This window comes from Nicotiana tabacum, chromosome 4 (genome assembly GCF_000715075.1).
Source record: "Nicotiana tabacum cultivar K326 chromosome 4, ASM71507v2, whole genome shotgun sequence".
Lineage (NCBI taxonomy): Eukaryota > Viridiplantae > Streptophyta > Magnoliopsida > Solanales > Solanaceae > Nicotiana > Nicotiana tabacum.
The window spans coordinates 22,367,217-22,385,260 of NC_134083.1; the positions used below are offsets into that span (position 1 = coordinate 22,367,217).

General features: G+C 37.9%; 2 protein-coding genes across 3 annotated transcripts; one reads left to right on the forward strand and one right to left on the reverse strand.

Moving 5' to 3' along the window:
* The first annotated feature begins 879 nt into the window (after nucleotides 1-879).
* LOC107772391 (uncharacterized) lies at nucleotides 880-5,175 on the forward strand. The gene is made up of 3 exons (XM_075251536.1): nucleotides 880-3,853; nucleotides 3,949-4,037; nucleotides 4,264-5,175. The coding sequence occupies exon 1, from the start codon at nucleotides 1,143-1,145 to the stop codon at nucleotides 3,594-3,596; it is 2,454 nt and encodes an 817-aa protein (XP_075107637.1). The 5' UTR covers nucleotides 880-1,142; the 3' UTR covers nucleotides 3,597-3,853; nucleotides 3,949-4,037; nucleotides 4,264-5,175.
* Nucleotides 5,176-5,541: 366 nt separating this feature from the next.
* Nucleotides 5,542-9,906, reverse strand: LOC107772375 (O-fucosyltransferase 13). Of its 2 annotated transcripts, XM_075251537.1 has the most exons (7): nucleotides 9,596-9,906; nucleotides 9,234-9,316; nucleotides 8,782-8,852; nucleotides 8,591-8,679; nucleotides 6,825-7,046; nucleotides 5,923-6,678; nucleotides 5,542-5,771 (listed from the first exon to the last, which is right to left on the reverse strand). In XM_075251537.1, the coding sequence occupies exons 1-6, from the start codon at nucleotides 9,724-9,726 to the stop codon at nucleotides 5,946-5,948; spliced, it is 1,329 nt and encodes a 442-aa protein (XP_075107638.1). In that variant the 5' UTR covers nucleotides 9,727-9,906; the 3' UTR covers nucleotides 5,542-5,771; nucleotides 5,923-5,945. The 2 variants fall into 2 exon arrangements, with proteins under 2 accessions (XP_075107638.1, XP_016447365.1); XM_016591879.2 differs by lacking the exon at nucleotides 5,542-5,771 and having other exon boundaries at nucleotides 5,773-6,678.
* Between the last annotated feature and the right edge of the window lie 8,138 nt (nucleotides 9,907-18,044).

The following is an 18,044-nucleotide window of genomic DNA, read 5'->3' on the forward strand; positions in this document are numbered from 1 at the left end:
TAGTTTAAGTAGAAGTAGCATAATAGGTTTTAGGAATTAGTATTTTGAGTTTAATTACTTGTTGGCTTGTAACAGTTTTCATAATTCCAAGGCCCAAAGAAAAATTTAATGCATTATTATTTTTAAACTTACTATATAAATATATTTTTCACATATAAAATTTATTCGGTACGGTTCGGTATTTTTTCGGTTTATTTTCATTAATAAAAAATCTACCCTAATTATCGGTGCGATTATAGATTTATATAAAAACCTACGGTTTCTTTAATAGAAACCTAAAAATCGGTTCAATACGGTACGGTTCGGTCGGTTTAGTCGATTTTCGAATATCCATTGACACCCCTACTTGCAAGGAGCTCAAACTTTATAATTTCGAACTCCACTTGCAGCCGTTCGAATTCCATTAGGATTTCCTAAATTTTATGTTGCTACATTTTAACTAATTGTTGCATTTTAAATTCTGACTATTTTCAATTACGTTATAAATACTGGCGATATTCTAATGCCCTAAAAGTGGCTATGTGGTAAAACCCTTCGGGGTTGCCCAGTTGGTTTGGAGGACGATCATTCATACGGATAACCTGAGATCGAATCCCCATCAATGACTTATGGGTTGAGTCTATCGCACATGTCTTACCTAGTGCGGTTTACCTCCCTGTGTGATTTGCAGGCTAGCGAGTTTCCCTCTTATAAAAAAAAAAAAAAAAAAAAAGAAGGGGGTGGCTATGTGGTATATACTTGCTTTTTTACGATGACCACATGACCAATAATAATAGACGAAAGGTAAATACTTGATTAATACCCCAGGGTGGGTGATTTTGGAATTTAATCCTCAGCAGTTCAATTAATTAATACCCCTAAAGATACACCAAAGTACACGCACTTGCCCGCCCAAACGTGAAAAAGAACTCTTGAGGTTTTAGACAGCAGCAGTATCTGGGATTTGTACATTGTTAGAAGTTCTGTGGTTGAATAGTTTGAGGTTTGAAAATTGAAACACTACTAGACCAGTCTCTGGAGTCGGTGGACAAAAGCCGCATGAAACATTATTGTTTCATCTGTTTCTTGTAGTGAGTCCCTTTTCTCCTGGACTGAGCTTTCATCCAGGAGATGACTCCTAATTTTACCATTTTATAACTCACATGTCTAAAACCCTCCTCTCCCTCATTAAACCCCTTCACAAACCAAAACCCAGAACCCCTTCTCCGACCAACTTCCCCTTAACACGCCGCAGTAAAGAACTCGTTAACGAGGTCTGCCAAATCCTCCAAACTCAAGACCAGTGGGAACACACTGTCGAAATCCGCCTTTCCGAGGAAGAAGTTGTCCCTTCCGACATTGCCCACCATGTGTTCGACAAACTTAAGGATGCTCATGTGGGTCTCAAGTTCTTTGATTGGGTCTCTCAAAGACCCTACGGTTGTCCCCTTGATCGTTTTGCTTATTCTTCTCTTTTGAAACTCTTGGCTAAGTTTAGAGTCTTTCCTGAAATTGAAACTTTGTTACCCAACTTGACAACTTGTGAAGATAAGTTGCCCACACTCGAGGCGTTGGATGCTGTAATTAAAGCTTACTCTGATTCTAATTTGGTTGATAAAGCTGTTGAATTGTATTACTTTGTGTTGAAAACTTATGATTTGGTTCCACATGTAGTTACTGTTAATTCTTTACTTCATGGTCTTGTAAAAGATAGTAAGATTAAAGCAGCTAGGCGACTGTATGATGAACTCGTTGAGAGAAGTGGTGGTTCTGTTGAGAATAAATTTTTGGATAATTTTAGCACTTGTATTATTGTCACAGGGTTGAGTAAAGAGGGGAAGGTTGAAGAAGGGAGGAAATTGATTGAGGATAGGTGGGGTAAAGGTTGTGTACCAAATGTTGTTTTTTATAACACATTAATTGATGGCTATTGCAAGAAGGGTGACATTAGAAGCGCGTATAGGCTTTTCAATGAGTTAAAATTGAAGAGCTTTTTACCCACAGTGGAGACTTATGGGGCATTGATAAATGGATTTTGTAAAGATAGGAACTTTGAGAAAGTTGATATGCTTGTACGGGAGATGGTTGCAAGGGGTGTGATTATTAGTGTCCAAGTGTATAACTCTATTATTCATGCTAGGTGTAGGCATGGTTTTACTGAGGAAGCAATGGACACCGTAAGAAAAATGATTGAAGCTGGCAGTAAGCCAGATATAGTGACATACAACACATTGATCTCTTATTCATGCAAGGATGAGAAAATTCAGGAAGCTGAAAAGCTTCTAGAACAGGTTAAGAATGTTGGGTTGGTGCCAACCAAGTTTACTTATACTCCTATGATACATGCCTACTGCAAATTTGGTGATTTTGAAAGGGCGTTAAGTTTGCTTGCTGAGATGACGGAGTATGGTGATAAACCTGATGTATCAACCTATGGAGCTCTTGTCCATGGGTTGGTGGTATCTGGTGAAGTTGATGTTGCATTAGTCATTCGAGACAAGATGATAGAAAGGGGAGTATTACCTGATGCTGGCATTTATAACGTTTTGATGAGTGGGCTCTGCAAAAAATTGAAGCTTCCTGTTGCCAGGCAGCTCCTTGATGAAATGCTTGTCCATGGTATATTACCTGATGCTTATGTGTATGCCACTTTGGTAGATGGATGTGTAAGAAATGGGGAATTTCATGAAGCAAAGAAGCTGTTTGAGAAGACAATTGAAATGGGTATGGATCCTGACCTTGTAGGGTACAATGCCATGATCAAGGGATACTGTAAGTTTGGACTGATGAAAGATGCAGTTGCTTGCTTCAGTAGAATGAAAAAGTCAAAAATAGCTCCTGATGCATTTAGTTATTCAACAGTAATTGATGGGTATGTAAAGCAGCATGACTTACACCTAGCATTAACCATGCTCGCTCACATGGTAAAGCGCATCTGTATGCCAAATGTGGTCACGTACAGCTCTCTGATTTATGGCTTTTGCCAGAATGGAGATCTTGTGGGAGCTGAAAATTTATTCAACAGAATGCAATCAAATGGTATGATGCCTAATGTGATAACGTATAGTATACTAATTGGCAGCTTTTGTAAAGTGGGAAAACTTGCAAAAGCAGCTTTTATTTTTGAACAAATGCTCATGCACAAGTGCTACCCAACTGATGTCACGTTCAATTATTTGGTTAATGGGTTTTCCCATTGCACGCCTACTATTTTCTCGGAGGAGAAAAGTGATCCTCATGATGAGAAGAACTCTATGTTTATGGGTACTTTTAAAAGAATGATATCAGATGGATGGCACCCGAGAAATGCTGCATACAATTCCATTATCATCTGCCTCTGTTTACAGAAAATGCTCAAAACTGCATTGCAACTGCGTGACAAGATGATTAGTAAAGGTTACACAACAGATCCAATTACTTTCGCCGCCTTGTTAAATGGGATTTGCTTAGATGGAAACTCCAAGGAATGGAAAAATATTATTTCCTGCAGCTTAAGTGCGACACAGCTAAGTGTCGCATTAAAGTATTCTTTGATATTTGACCAGTACCTAAGTCGTGGATTCAGCTCTGAGGCTTCAGTGATCTTGCATAGCTTGGTTAAAGACCGTATCTCATAATCAAGATGAAACTGATGTTAAGCTTTTGGTATATTTGGACTGGCAGAAGACTGAAGGTCTTCATTATCAAGAGAGTATTATGTATTATAGTTGTACTCAGGATATTCTATAAGATGGATGGAGCTCTCTGATTGTAGCTTTCTTTGGTCTTCTGTGGACTGACGGTTTTGGAGCCAACTAAAGTCCAATTTCGGCTGCAGTTCTGCTACAGCTTATCTGGGTGTTTTCTCTTTTGGTGGCAGTGCACTAAAACCAGGGTGGGAAAACTTGCCTTTTTCTTCTCATGACTTTTTGACTGTGTAGCACGAAATATAAAAATGTTGTTGATAGCAATTTATCTGGTTTCATGCAGGTGATTTTCATTGCAAAATGCATATATCAGATGCTAAAAGGTTGATCTCTTTTCTTGTGACTGACGTGATGAACTAATACTTTTTTGTGGTACGTATTTTATGTTGTTCGATGATCCCTTTTTTTTTTCTTTTTTTTTTTTGCTTTCTGCTCCGATGCTGCTCTCAAATATGGACCTTTTGTTGTTTCCCATTTCTGCTCATCGTGTTTACATTCAATGCTTGATTTGCATGCTTAATTACTCTTTGCTTAAGAATGTAAATTATTACAGCTTTACCAATTAAAGAATGTAAAAGTATGGTATATTTGCATGTAGAAGCAAGCACTTTGGAGGAAGGCTCATCCTTGTAAGAGGACGTTATTAAAGGATTCTATTTTCTCAAAATGCATTTGCTTTGAGCTTTGGTAAAATGGCAACCATACCCGTTTTTGGCTTGATGTATGGTGCGGGAATTCTGCACTGAAAGAAGAATTTCCAACCTATTCTCGATCACGACTGATAAAGAGGCCACTTTACGCGAGCGATTAAGGAGATACGGAGGTCAAGTGTCATAAGATATTTCCTTTAGGACGCCCTTTCAAGATTAGGACTGGAATTAGATGGGCAATTGGGCAAATTGCTTCAGAGAAGTTGCAGTTGCACAATTCAGAGAGGACATAGAGATCTGGGCAGGCTGAACCTTGAAATTGTTTGTTGAAATTGTATCATAATTACTCATCTAGGAGAGGTGACTTCAGGCCCATATGGTAGCCAGTATGGACGACAGACAGCAGAAAAAGCAAGTTTTAAGCACTCTTGTCAGTTGGTGGTGTTTTGCAAAGGATGAGGAGGATTTTGATCACTTCTTACTACATTGCATTTCACTGTATGATAGTTTACTCCATGCTTAAATTGTCATGAGAATGACCTAGGACAGTGTTGGATGTCAGGGCAAGTTGAGAATGAGAAGGCTAGATGCTTGAAAGGAAGATCTGGTAAGGAGGCTCATTTTGCGCATTTTTTCCGGTTGATTTGGAGAGAGATATAATAGAACTTTTGAGGAAGTTGAAAGCGTACTGTTGAAAGTTAGGTCTTTTTTATTTTGTTTATACTTTTCGGTGCAAAAGGATATCTCACATTGTAAAAAGAAATTGAGTTTTTGGAATTTTGATGTAAACCCTATACATATATATGTGAGGTAAAACCAATTTAATGTGGTATTTATGAAATGCTTTGCTTTATATAAAAGGAAAAGTGCAAGTAGGATATTCTTAGATGCCTCGAAGTGCATTTGTTTTGTTTCGGCTTGAAGTGCTTGTGCACTTAACCCAGAAAGAATGGCAGAGGAAGTCATCCTTTCAGAAACTGATGGAAAGAAACCCTGAAGTGTAACATTAAACAAAACAGACGATCTTCTTGTATTTACTGTTATCCCCGCAGAGAAGGAAATTGCCAGGTGACTGTTTAGCTTACCGTTTGCTGCAAACAAGATAATATTACCTACTTTGCTGCAATAATTAGGGTTTTTTCCCACACAACATTTAGGTGAACTCATCATCATGGTAAACTGGTAAGTAGTAACGCCATTCTCGCATGGGACTAATTTATGTACAGAGCGTAAACCACTGGATCAACAAAAGAAGGATAAATGACCTATCGTAAATAACCTTCACAATACCATATTCCATCTTATGGGGAAAAAATGCCATTATCTGCGGAAAAAGAAGATAGAAAGAAGAAGAAGAGGAGGAGGTACATATAAAACTGTGTACAGGCGACAGGAAAAAGCACCACTTAAAAGAAGAAATGAAAGTGAATTATCGCTAAATCTTGCCATCCATAACCTACAAAAAAAGAATACTTGAATTAAATGTTATCGCATAAATTTGTGATCAACACCTACATCAAGCACAAGACAGATCGTCTAAAAGAAAACTAGTAGGCACAAATACATTGCTCTGGGTGTATGACCAAAACATTTAAAAAGAAACTTACAGAGGAAAACAAGAAAACTGAGTTCATAAATTGAATTCGCAAAAACAGTCTGGTAAAGCAGATCCTCTACCCATTATGAAATCATCTCTATGAACCTTCCACAGGGCTTCTGTTAGTTCCTTTCCTCTAAGCCCTTGAGAGGTTAACAATGCAAAAGCCTTCCTATTTAAGAAAAGTGTCTTATACAACCCCTTGAAAGCTCGCATTGCTGCAACCATCTTATCCATGTTCCCAAAATAAGTAGCCATGTAAGAATCACTGTTAATAGACACATAATAATCAAGTGCAGCTTTTGTATTCCCATGCATGGTTGTGAAGTCCTCTCCGCTAAGAAGACTAGATTTAGTAACAACATTGGTGTACATCGATGTTAGTCCCTCAAGTTCCATCAGGCCATCACCGGCCGCCAAATAAATAGTCGTATTGGTGGGTATGGCTAAAGCTTCAAGTATGAGTGCAGTTTCATTTGGTGTAAGTGGACATTTACCACGGCTTCTCCAAAGACGAGCCATTTCTCCCGTCCAAGGTTTCCTATCAACCCGTGCAGCTTCTATAGCTTTTGCAGAAGCAAGAGAAAGACCAGTGTATTTGCATTGACTATAAGCTACCATGTCAGGTTCAAATCGAAGGTGAAGTGATAAGAAGGGCTTTGGTATAGCTTGCAGAAGCTCAAACGCTTTCTTCTCTAATGTGCTTGTAAGGCGCAATGCACTATAACAACCCTGACAAAGTGCAGCTTTTGCATAAAGAGGGTACCTAAGAGATTATAAGAATGTTGAAAAGCAAACATAAGTAATTTTCGTTACAAGGATAACTAAACTACTAAATCCTTTAAAAGCAGCGTGCAGAAATGATTGGTTCTAAGTTTTCTACATAACTCTGATCACAAGAGATTATAGTACCTATCCCTTCTTTGACTCATTGCAGGGGTGATTGAGATATAACCATGCTTCAATAGGGAAGGAAGAACACTCTCAACATAGTCAAATTGGCCTTTGCGTTTGCTGCAATCGACTCTTACGGGATCTTTTGATGCAATCTCGGTTGGAAGCTCCTTTACCACTTCAACAAAGCCTTTCATTTGTTGGATGAAGTAGTCTACATCAAACACATCTTCAAAACCGCTGAAACATAAAACCAGAAGTCATTCAGAGGCATGAAAAGGAAGAGTAGAAAACATTATAAAGAAAACTTCTAAGAAATCATAAGACAGTTCTTAACCATGTCATGTTGCATACATTAGGGCTATTAAGGACATGTATGATGGAGCTAAGACTCGAGTGAGGACCGTGGAGGGGACTCGGAATACTTCCCAGTTATGATGGGGTTGCACCAGGGGTCAGCCCTTAGCCCATTTCTATTTGCCTTGGCAATCGACGCACTGACGCGCCGCATTCAAGGGGAGAGGGGAGGTGCTGTGGTGCATGTTATTTGCAGATGACATTGTACTGATTGACGAGACGCGAAGCGGTGTTAACGAGAGGTTAGAGGTACGGAGGCAGACCCTGGAGTCTAAAGGTTTCATGTTGAGCAGGACCAAGACAGAATACTTAGAGTGCAAGTTCACCGATGTAACTCAAGTAATGGACGAAGACATGAGGCTTGATTCTCAAGCCATCCCCAGGAGAGACAGTTTTAAATACCTTGGGTCGGTTATACAAGGGAATGAAGAGATCAAGGAGGATGTTACACATCGTAGTGGGGCGAGGTGGATGAAATGGAGGCTCGCTACCGGTGTTTTGTGTGATAAGAATGTACCACCAAAACTTAAAAGGTAAGTTATATAGAGTGGTGGTTAGACTATGTTGTATGGGGTGGAGTGTTGGTCAATCAAGAACTCTCATGTCCAAAAGATGAAGGTGGCTAAAATGAGGATGTTGAGATAGATGTGCGGGCAAACCAGGTTAGATAGAATTAGAAATGAAGTTATTCGAGACAAGGTGGGCGTGGTCCCTGTAGAGGACAAGATGCGGGAGGCGAGACTTAGATGGTTCGGGCGTGTGAAGAGAGAGGCACAGATGCACCGGTGAGGAGGTGTGAGAGGTTGGCCGTGAAAGGCCTAAAGAGAGGTAGAGGCAGGCCGAAGAGGTATTGGGGAGAGGTGATTAGGCAGGATATAGCGTTGCTCCAGCTTACTGAGGACATGACCATGGATAGGAAGATATGGAGGTTGAGAATAAAGGTAAAGGGTTAGGATAGGTAGTCGAACGTTGTCCTTGTGTTATTTGTGTATTTTCATATTCCTTGACTTCTGTTATTACTGTTGTTGCTTTCGTTTCGGCTTTCTGATTGCAGTACCTAGTGTTAGTTTTGCATTTTTTGCTTCGATTTTCTGATTGATGTGCTTGTTGTTGCCCTTCCTTTTACCTTTCCTAGCCGAGGGTCTACTAAAACAATCTCTCTGCCTTCTTGAAGGTAGGGGTAAAGTCTGCGTAAACACTACCCTCCCCAAACTCCACTTGTGGGATTACACTGGGATTGTTGTTGTTGTTGTTGTTGCAGTTCTTAACCATGTAAAACTCCATAGTTGTCTGCTAATTAGACATAGTAACGAATGAATGACTAAAGAAGATCCAGAACCTAAAAGGAGTAATCAAGTTCCTAAAGCTTACAAGAGGAATGGAAAAGGGAAGATGAAACAAATATAGAAGTCATCACAATAGCATACCTTGACTCATTCCAATATGCAGCCACTTCAAACTTTGGCAAAACAAGGGTAGCATTCAGCAAACGAGCTATTCCAACACCATCACACAACTGCAGATCACCAGCGACGAGAAACAAATTGAATATGAATTTTATCGTCACATCTCAATCAGTAGGAAGCTCAGTGTATGAGCAGCAAATAACAATACTTACGTCTCTCCTCATCTGATTGAGCCCACCATAACAATCCACTCGAATATACCCATTAGTCTGAGCAGGAAGAGCTGCAGCATTTCAACAACAAAACCATGTCTGCATTGGAAGCCAGTCAAATGCTCGACTTAGAAAACATAGAACCCCTCAGAGGAGAAGGTTATATGCATAAGTACAGCTTCTATCCTCTTCATAATAAAAAAATTCTACAGCTTCTATCCTATTTCTTGTTTTTACCCACTCCCGGAGGAGAAGGTTATATGCATAGCTATTACCCAAATTAAATTTTCCCTGGTACGAGTCAGCTCAATCTCCATCAATAGACCACCAGAAATACACGATATAACAACATAGTAGTGAGTACATAAGTTATTCAAATCAGCATCAATGACAATGGGATCTAATGTTAAACTAGTAGCTATTTACTGCAGGAGTATCAGTTAAAAACTAACCATTAAGTTGGGGTTGGAGCCACCAATTGCACGGTCGCCACTCGGCTATCCTTCGAATGCTCCATATCTCAGGTCTTTCAACCCTGCAATTGCACTCAAATTCAAACAGATCAAATTGCTACTTGATACACAAAAATCAGGAAATGCGTGGGACCGGGTGTTAATAGAGGAGCTGAAAAACTTATAGAAATTGAAGACCGAAAAAATGGGCGTTACAGAAAAATTAAGTACTGTATAAGAAAAGATTGGATCTTGAAGTTTACTCCATGAAGGAAGAATAAAAAAATGCCCATAGACTTAAACACAGAGACCAAAGCAATTAACAAACGTAGAAATAAAAAAGAACAAGAAGCAAGACTTACAGGGAAGAATTAAAGGTAAGGGTAGGGTCGGAGAAGAAAGGAAAAGGTGGGAATAAGAAGAGAGCGAGAAAGAGAGAAAACGCCAATACTGTAACGCCAAACAAGGGCTTGCGCACCGTTGAGGCGATCATTCTATAGAATACAGCCAATGGGTATCTTCTCTGTTAAAACTATCAGCAGTTTGGAAGCGAAAAATATGAAGATTGAGGAAGATGAGGATAAGAGATATGGAGAGAGTAAGTAGATCTCTTCTCTTCTGCTACCTTCACAAAATGATGCCAACCTCCTCGCTTTTACGGCCCGGAACTTACAACTGTGGATCTACCTTATGGATGTTTAACGGGCGGGCTGTTGGTCCGTTTAATTTATCGGGTGGTTAGCGGGCTGTACTTTTTTTAATCTTTTTTTATCTGTTTGGGTTCGGGCTGTTAGCGGACCGTAGATTTTTATTTTTATTTTTAAGTAAATTTTATTTTTCTTATTCAATGTTATTGATACTTAAGTGTTTGCAAACTTTTAAGGCTTAGAATTAAATTTTGAAGTTTAAAATTTTAAATTTGAAATTTGAATTTTATAATTTTAAAATTAAAATTTAAAAGTAAGTGGCTACAAAAAATTATTTAATAAGATCAATAGACAATATGTAAGGATCAAGCTCCGAAAACTTTTATTTGATATTTTTATTGAATAATATATAATACTTCAAATTAAGTTGCAAGTTCTTTTTTGATTTTGTTATTTTTGAACTTGCAAATTAAAAGTTTACAACAATTATATATAAAAAAAAGAAATAGTACATCACATGCTTTGCATTATTTTTGTAAGTTCATCTATGTCAACATGAGGTTCTTGATTTCCGGCATTGGTTGAATCAGAACCATAAACCATTATATCTCCAATTTCTTGGCCCTCCGCTTCATCTACCTCGTCACGCCCTTGATTTCGTCGTTCTGATCTTATCCAATCTCTGAAGCACACTAGAATTTCCAAAGCGTTGCTACCCAATAAATGATGGGTATCTCCTAGTTGCTGCCTTGCTTGGCTAAATGCGCTCTCTAATGCGACTGTTGAAATCGGCACATTTAGCACGTCTCGAGCCATGGCCGAAAGAACAGGAAATTAATTTGAATTGCTCCTCCACCAACCCAGTGGTAGAAATTCCTTTGTGCGGGGCTCTGTTGACTTTTGCAAGTAGAATTAAAGTTCATCAATATTCCTGCTACTGGTTTGTTGATACTCCCCTATTGTAGACCAAATCAAATAATCTTCAACACCATCATTATCATCCAAAGCACTGGTCCCAGATGTTGAAACTGAACTTGAAGGAATATTTGCATCTACAGCAGAAGAAGCATCAACAATGTTAGCATAATAATTATATAATGTTTCTAAATGTTTGTGTAGATCAGAAATACAAGTGTCAATATCAGGAGTTTCAGTTGGTCCAATATCCATATAAGAATATAAAGCAGTGATTAATTGGCGACAAGTGGCCATTTTGATAGAAGGGTTTAAAATAACACCAATTAGGTAAATAGGTGGAATTAGGTAAAAATATTTTTTTAAACTTATCTAGCATAGATTCAACAACAGAAGTATATCCTTCTTTCTTCTTCAAATTATGTAGTAAAAGAGAAATTTCAGCAATATGAACTAAACCATTTGCAATAGTAGGATAATAAGCTCCAGAAAACTCAAGTGTAGCCACATAAAATTTTTGTAAAAACTTTACAACATCTTCAATGACATCCCAAGTTCTAGATGTTAACAAACGGCTAGGATCAGTACAATGAGAATTAGCAACTTCAGTTATAGGCATTCTATATTTATAACAACATTTTAAGAATAAATAAGTATAATTTCACCTAATAACTATTTTTTCAGGCATGAGTCTTGGTTTTAGTCCATATTGTACACATTTTTCTTTAAATGCATTTAATCTAGCACTTCTATTATTTTCTTGAATTACACCAGCAGCTCTTCTAACTAAAGTGATATCATCTCTAAATAATTCAAGGCCACTCTTCGCAATCAAATTATAAATATGACATGCACATCTAACATGAAATATTTCAGGAAGTGGTAGGTGTAGATGCAATTTTAATATTATAATAGCAGCATTGTTGTTAGAAGCATTATCAAATGACACACACAAAACTTTTTCTGCAAGATTATAAAATATAGGAACTTCATGGATAGTATCACTTATAAATGCACTAGTATGACTTTGATCTTCATCATATTTAAAATCAATAATATGTTTTTGCATACAAAAATTACCATCTATCCAATGGCATGTAACAGTCAAATAATCATTACCATTTACAGCACGACCAATATCAGAAGTAAGAGAAATTCTACAAGAAAGACTGGCGAACAAATAACGTATATATGTCTGATATTGTCCAAAAAGCCTAAAGATATCAGCTCTACAAGTACTTCTAGGAATACCTTTAAACAAAGGGTTATAAATTCTTTGAATATAAGTAACAAGATATGGTGAAGCAGCAAAACTAAAAGGTAAACAACCTAAAACAATCATTTTAGCTAATTCTTCCCGATCTTTCTTAATATCGTATTTACCCATTAACCCTCCAGTACCCGGGTTAAGTTTTTGTTGCCCATCTTCCTCATCTACTCCCCAATCAAGAGGGTGGTTTTCTACCATGTGCCTACGAAGTTGACCCGTTCCCCCTCCCTTACCGGTCTCATGTTTATAAATATCCTTACAAATTCTACATCTTACATAATTTTTATCTTCTTCTAGTCTGTCAAAAAAATTCTAACACTTACTTCTTAATCTTCGATTCTTCTTAATAGGGAGGGGAGGCCTACTTGTATTACCACGACTTCTACCCCTAATATTTTGAGTTTGACTAGTATTACCAGGTGTAGCTGGTGGTGTTTCAAGATTATCAGGTGATGGAAATGGAATATCATCTAAATTATCATCTAAATCATCATCTATACCATAATTTTCTTGAAGTCCCTCATAATCTACATTTAAATTTTCACGTGAACTTTCAGAAATATGTGTAAAGCTACTAGAAGAACAAGCACCACCTCTTGATCTTTTGGAAGTTTTCTTACTACCACCTCTACTAGTGCACGCTTTTTTGGCTGCTCTAAATATATCCATTATGTAAATTAAATTAATAATTGTAAATAATAAAATAAATGTACACCAAAGAAGAGAAAGATATAGAACGAGTGTACCGGGATTCCGGATGCCGCACTAAATTTGATATCAAAAATCAAACTTCAATTGATAGATCGATACTTGATAGTTGATACCACACTTCACTTGAATACTTGATATTTGATAATAATAATTTTGTAATGGCTAAACTAAATATTTAATGAAACTTGAAATAATAAGTAATTGAGAATTTAAGAACAATAATCAATAATATCAAGAGAGAATTAGAGTAGTAAGAGAGTGAATTGTGAGGAAAAATGAAGAAGAAGAAGAAGGCGGCTATTTATAGTTTTTAAAAATCGGGCTGAACCGGGCTATAGCCCGTTAACGGGCTTAGCGAGGGGGTAGGTCGAAATGGCCATTTCTGCAAAAAAGGGCCGTTGGCCAACGGTCATATTTGAATTTGACAGTTGGCAACGGTAAAAAAAATAAAAATAAAAATAAAAAAATTTAAAAAAAAACGTTAAAAATCGGGCTGAAACGGACTGTAGCCCGTTAACAGGCTAACGGGCTTAGCAGGTTCCGGTGCACCGGTATCAAAAAATTATTCGTTTGAAACCCGTCCCAGCCCGCCCCCCACGCTACAGCACCGGGCTTAACCGGGCTGAATCGAATTGTAAACGGGTCAGCCCGGCCCGATTAACAGGTATAATCTACCTTCCCCTTTTTGCACTCTCGTTTTGTTACTGAAAAGTTCACGAGTTTGTGCTTTTTCTTCTTTTTTCTTTTTAAAATTCTTTTTGTCCTAATTATGATGGTAGTAATTTTTCTTTCCTCTAAAACACTCTCACATCTTCCGTTAGTTTTGAAAATTTTCAATTCCTATTAAATCATCGGAAAAGGGTCAAACATCACCTTAACGTATTGGAAATTGCTCAAATATGCCCTTCTTCCACCTATTGGACCATAAATGCACTTAATGTTAATTTTCGGACTACAAATGCCCCTCCTTCTAACAGAACTATGACATGACATATATGGGTGTCACGCCCCGAAATCGGGGAGCGCGACCGACGCTCAACCGAGTGAACCCGATCGAGCAAGTCTGTTAGATTTCCTTCTACCCAAACTCATCCATGAATAAAGAAGAGATGAACTTCATTAATCAAATGTTGAAAAGATTTTTATTAACAACTCCCATTTCATTTTCATTAGAAGCTTCATTCAAAATTTTCAAAATATTACAAGTTTATAGATTTAATGAAAAACATGATTACCCAACTTGTCTACGGAGCCTCTAAGTACAATAGAAGAGTAGTATGGAAGTGCCGGCAATAAGGCTCCGGCTATACCTTAAAACACAATGTACAACTCAAATGACATCAGGACCGGAATAGAGTAGGGCTCACCAAAACTTGCTGAATAGAGAGTGACTGCTAACGAGGACCAAAGCTGCCCGCTGATGAACCACCTGCATCCATTGAAGATGCAGCGCCCCGACAAAAGAGACGTTAGTACATATGGAATGGTACTAGCATGTAAAGCTAACTGTCCATTTTCAAAATAGAATGCCAATATAAGAAAGGGAAAACCATAGAAATAGGAAGTCACAATCAACAATATCCCAATGCCCAGTTAAAACATAACAATTTCCAAAATACGAAAATAATATATATATTTATATATATATATATTTGGTTGGGAGATCATTAGCACCGATATACCACCATTCACAATATCACCTTTTACAATACCAATACCATCGTACTTTTAGTACGGAGTACGATCATGACCCGATCGACTAGGCCGTCTCATCCGAGACATCAACCACAATCACAATTTCAATTATAATTTCCAGCACAATCACCACCATGTGTGCGACATGGTGTCCGATAATGACCCGATCGGCTAGGCCATCTCACCACATTGCCGTGTGGATCGACATCATCCTTTCTATCAATCATCTCATCCCAATTAAGGGAAATAATTTTATCACATCAATCTCATCCCAAATAAAGGGAATAATCACAATCCACTCCTACACAAGCACATGTAGTTTCGGGGTTAGGTTATTTCAACCTACCCTTCCTCGGTGACTTATCGATACTCCCAAATACATTTTTGATTTGCATACAAAGGAAACAACAATACAAATGCATTTACCTCATAACCTTCCACACCATTTATAGACTTATTGGCATTTTCATCCACCTACAATATCATTATTTTATTGGCTCTGTTGGCCATACATATGATTCTTCATTCATGGCACAATGGCCGTATTTCATATTTCACACTTTCATTTCTTTCCTTTCCTGGATCACCATCATAAATATCAACAAATAGAATATTCCGAAAATCACAACTTTAGGTTCATTGGTAGTGAAGACATTAAACACAACGGATTTCTTTCCAAGAAATGGAGTAAAATAATTGGCAATTGAAGCACAAGTTAAAATCATAAACGAGTAACACATCATTTATTCTTGAAACACTTTTTCCCAAAGGGTAATACACATTTTCAACTCATAAATACATAAGATCTCAAAATACGTTGGAAATACTTACAAGGCATAATATTTGTTGAAACAACCCGATTTGGGCACGACTTGAGTTCATAAGCTTTTAGGCAAATCTATTTTCGAAGTTAATTTGGAACAATTGAATCAAGGCTCATTTATTAACCTTTCTCACGTCACTTCATTTCATTGGTACCATTGGCCACCAGTATAATTTTCATTCTTGGCACGGTGGCCACAATTTATATCACCAACTCACTTCTTTCACTTTCGAGCATCTTTATACATTATCAACAACAAGGCATTTCCAACCAAGATTTTAAATACACATATGAGAAATTAAGGGTCTTAAGCACATCTAGTTTTTCTCCCACAATTTGGCATGATAAATTTTATTTGAAACACTACTCAAAGCCATAACATTTTAATACACATATCATTCTTGAACATATTCCCGAAGGATAACATAATGTTATAGGAACATTCGGAACACATTTTGAATGCATAATTCTCGACACTTTGCTTACTTGGGAAAATCAAATTTATTGGGAATAACTCGGAATATGGGAATAAGGAACTTGAGACAACCATACTTGAAACTTACGGGAATATCATGGAATTTAATTCTAAGAGAGTAGTTTAGCCAACATACCTCGCTTTAAGATTTCCTTAAATTACTACGACGTTCCGAAAATCCTAGCAATCCCAATATATTTTAAGACATAACATAAATTGAACTATAATTAGGAAGATATTCGTGGTTTCAGCTCATTTGAGCATTTTATCAAATACTAGGTGTGCAAATTTGACTACAAGGTTCTTCTACAAGATTTTCTTTATTTCATAACCAATCTTTACTTATTTGAGCTCAAAAATCTTCCCACAAACCTTATTGGTACATACATGTATAAATAATACTCTTAGACCCAAGAATCATGCTCTTAATCAACCATCTTCTACCCAAATTCGAAATTGAAAACTAGGGTATGGAACCTTACCTCTTAGATAAAGAACTTGAGGGATTTCTTGTTGGATTTCAAGGCTTGAGCAAGATTTGATGAACAAGGGCTTAGGAATTACTCCTCTCACTCTAGGGCACTTTCCCCTCTCTAAAAATATCAGATTATCCCTCCAAAATGAACCTAAGATCATTTTATAAGAACTAGGGTCGGGTTATGAAATTAGAAAAACAGACCCTCAAAAATTCAGACCCGTGCTACAAACCAGGTTAGGCACGGTCTATAGCGAGCTACAAACCAGGCTTCGCGAGCTCTGTAGCGAGCTACAAACCAGGCGTCGCGAGCTCTGTAGCGAGGTATAAATCAGGCTTCGCGATATCTGTACCGAGCTACAGACCAGGCTTCGCGAAAAATATAGTATGGTCTAGTGCGTTACAGGCCTAGCTTCGCGAGGGTTATAGCATGGTCTAGCGCGCTATAAAGCTGGCTTCGCGAGGGTTATAGAACGGTCATATTCTTCCACCCTTTGGGAATTTGAACATAACTTCTTGTAGGAGTGTCCAAATGACGAACGGTGTGAAGAGTTAGAAACTAGACTCAAAGGGCTTGAATTTGATAGGTAGATGTCACGACCCAAAAACTAACTGTCGTGATTGAGCCTATCGTGGAACTAGGTAAGCCGCTACTCAACTATCTCAACACAGTAAACGCTTTAAAATATAGGCGGAAGCAATTTAATATTTAAGAAAATCCTTTTTAAAACTGAAATAAACCCGCAACACAATACAATCTATCCCAAAATCGGGGTGTCACCGAATACATGAGCATCTATGTCAGAATACAGTCTACTACAATGTCTAAGGAGTAAAAACTGAAGTACAGATAAAGGTAATAAAGGAGAGTGAAGGCCTGCGAATGCCATGCAGCTACCTCGATAGTCTCCGAGATCCTATCTCCTCAATCAGCAGCCGCCGTAACCAGAAGTACCTAAATCTGCACACGAGGTGTAGGGTGTAGCGTGAGTATAACCAACTCAATAAGTAACAAACCCAAACTATGGGCTGAAAGTAGTGACGAACTCAACCGGCACAATTCAATACAGAAAATAACAGTGCAGAAATGTAGACATGCTTTCAAGTTCGGTAGATATCTTAAAACAGTAAAATGGATCAATCTGAATGATATAAAAAAAATATAACTCCTCAACCTCTACCATGCCAATGCAATGTTGTATGTGATGCACCATCCTGACAGCCTCATGTGCTTACACTCTCGAATACTCAACCACTCGGTACTGTATATGGCCCATACGGTCAACGGAAGATCCATCCCGGAACATATACATCACTGACAATAAGTCACCCAGTACCGAGGAAGGCCAATCCAGCCTTGTGGAGAAGATCCATCTCCAGGTTCACACTCTCAAATAATCAACCACTCGGTACTGTATATGGCCCATACAGCCCAAGGGAGATCCAAACAAGTCTTATAACATCATACGAACTTAGTCGAATCTTCAAATCACCTCCAAAAATATCAAAAACATGAATTACACACGGATTCAAGCCTAAGAAACTTCGAAATTTCCAAATTCTACAAACAATGCCGAAACCTGTCAAATCACGTCCGATTGACCTCCAATTTTGCACACAAGTCATAAATGATCCCACAAACCTACTGCAACTTCCGGAATCGAAATCCGACCCTGATATCAAAAAGTCAACCCCCGGTCAAACGTCCCAAAAATTCGACTTTCGCCATTTCAAGCCTAATCTCACTACGGACCTCCAAAAAAATTTTCGGACACGCTCCTAAGTCCAAAATCACCATAC

Coding starts and splice junctions, on each gene's coding strand:
- LOC107772391 (XM_075251536.1), top strand. CDS start 1,143: ATGTCTAAAACCCTCCTCTCCCTCATTAAACCCCTTCACAAACCAAAA.
- LOC107772375 (XM_075251537.1), bottom strand. CDS start 9,726: ATGATCGCCTCAACGGTGCGCAAGCCCTTGTTTGGCGTTACAGTATTG. Junction 9,317..9,595: donor CTTACCTTTAATTCTTCCCT/GTAAGTCTTGCT, acceptor GTGCAATTGCAG/GGTTGAAAGACCTGAGATAT. Junction 8,853..9,233: donor GCTCCAACCCCAACTTAATG/GTTAGTTTTTAA, acceptor GAAATGCTGCAG/CTCTTCCTGCTCAGACTAAT.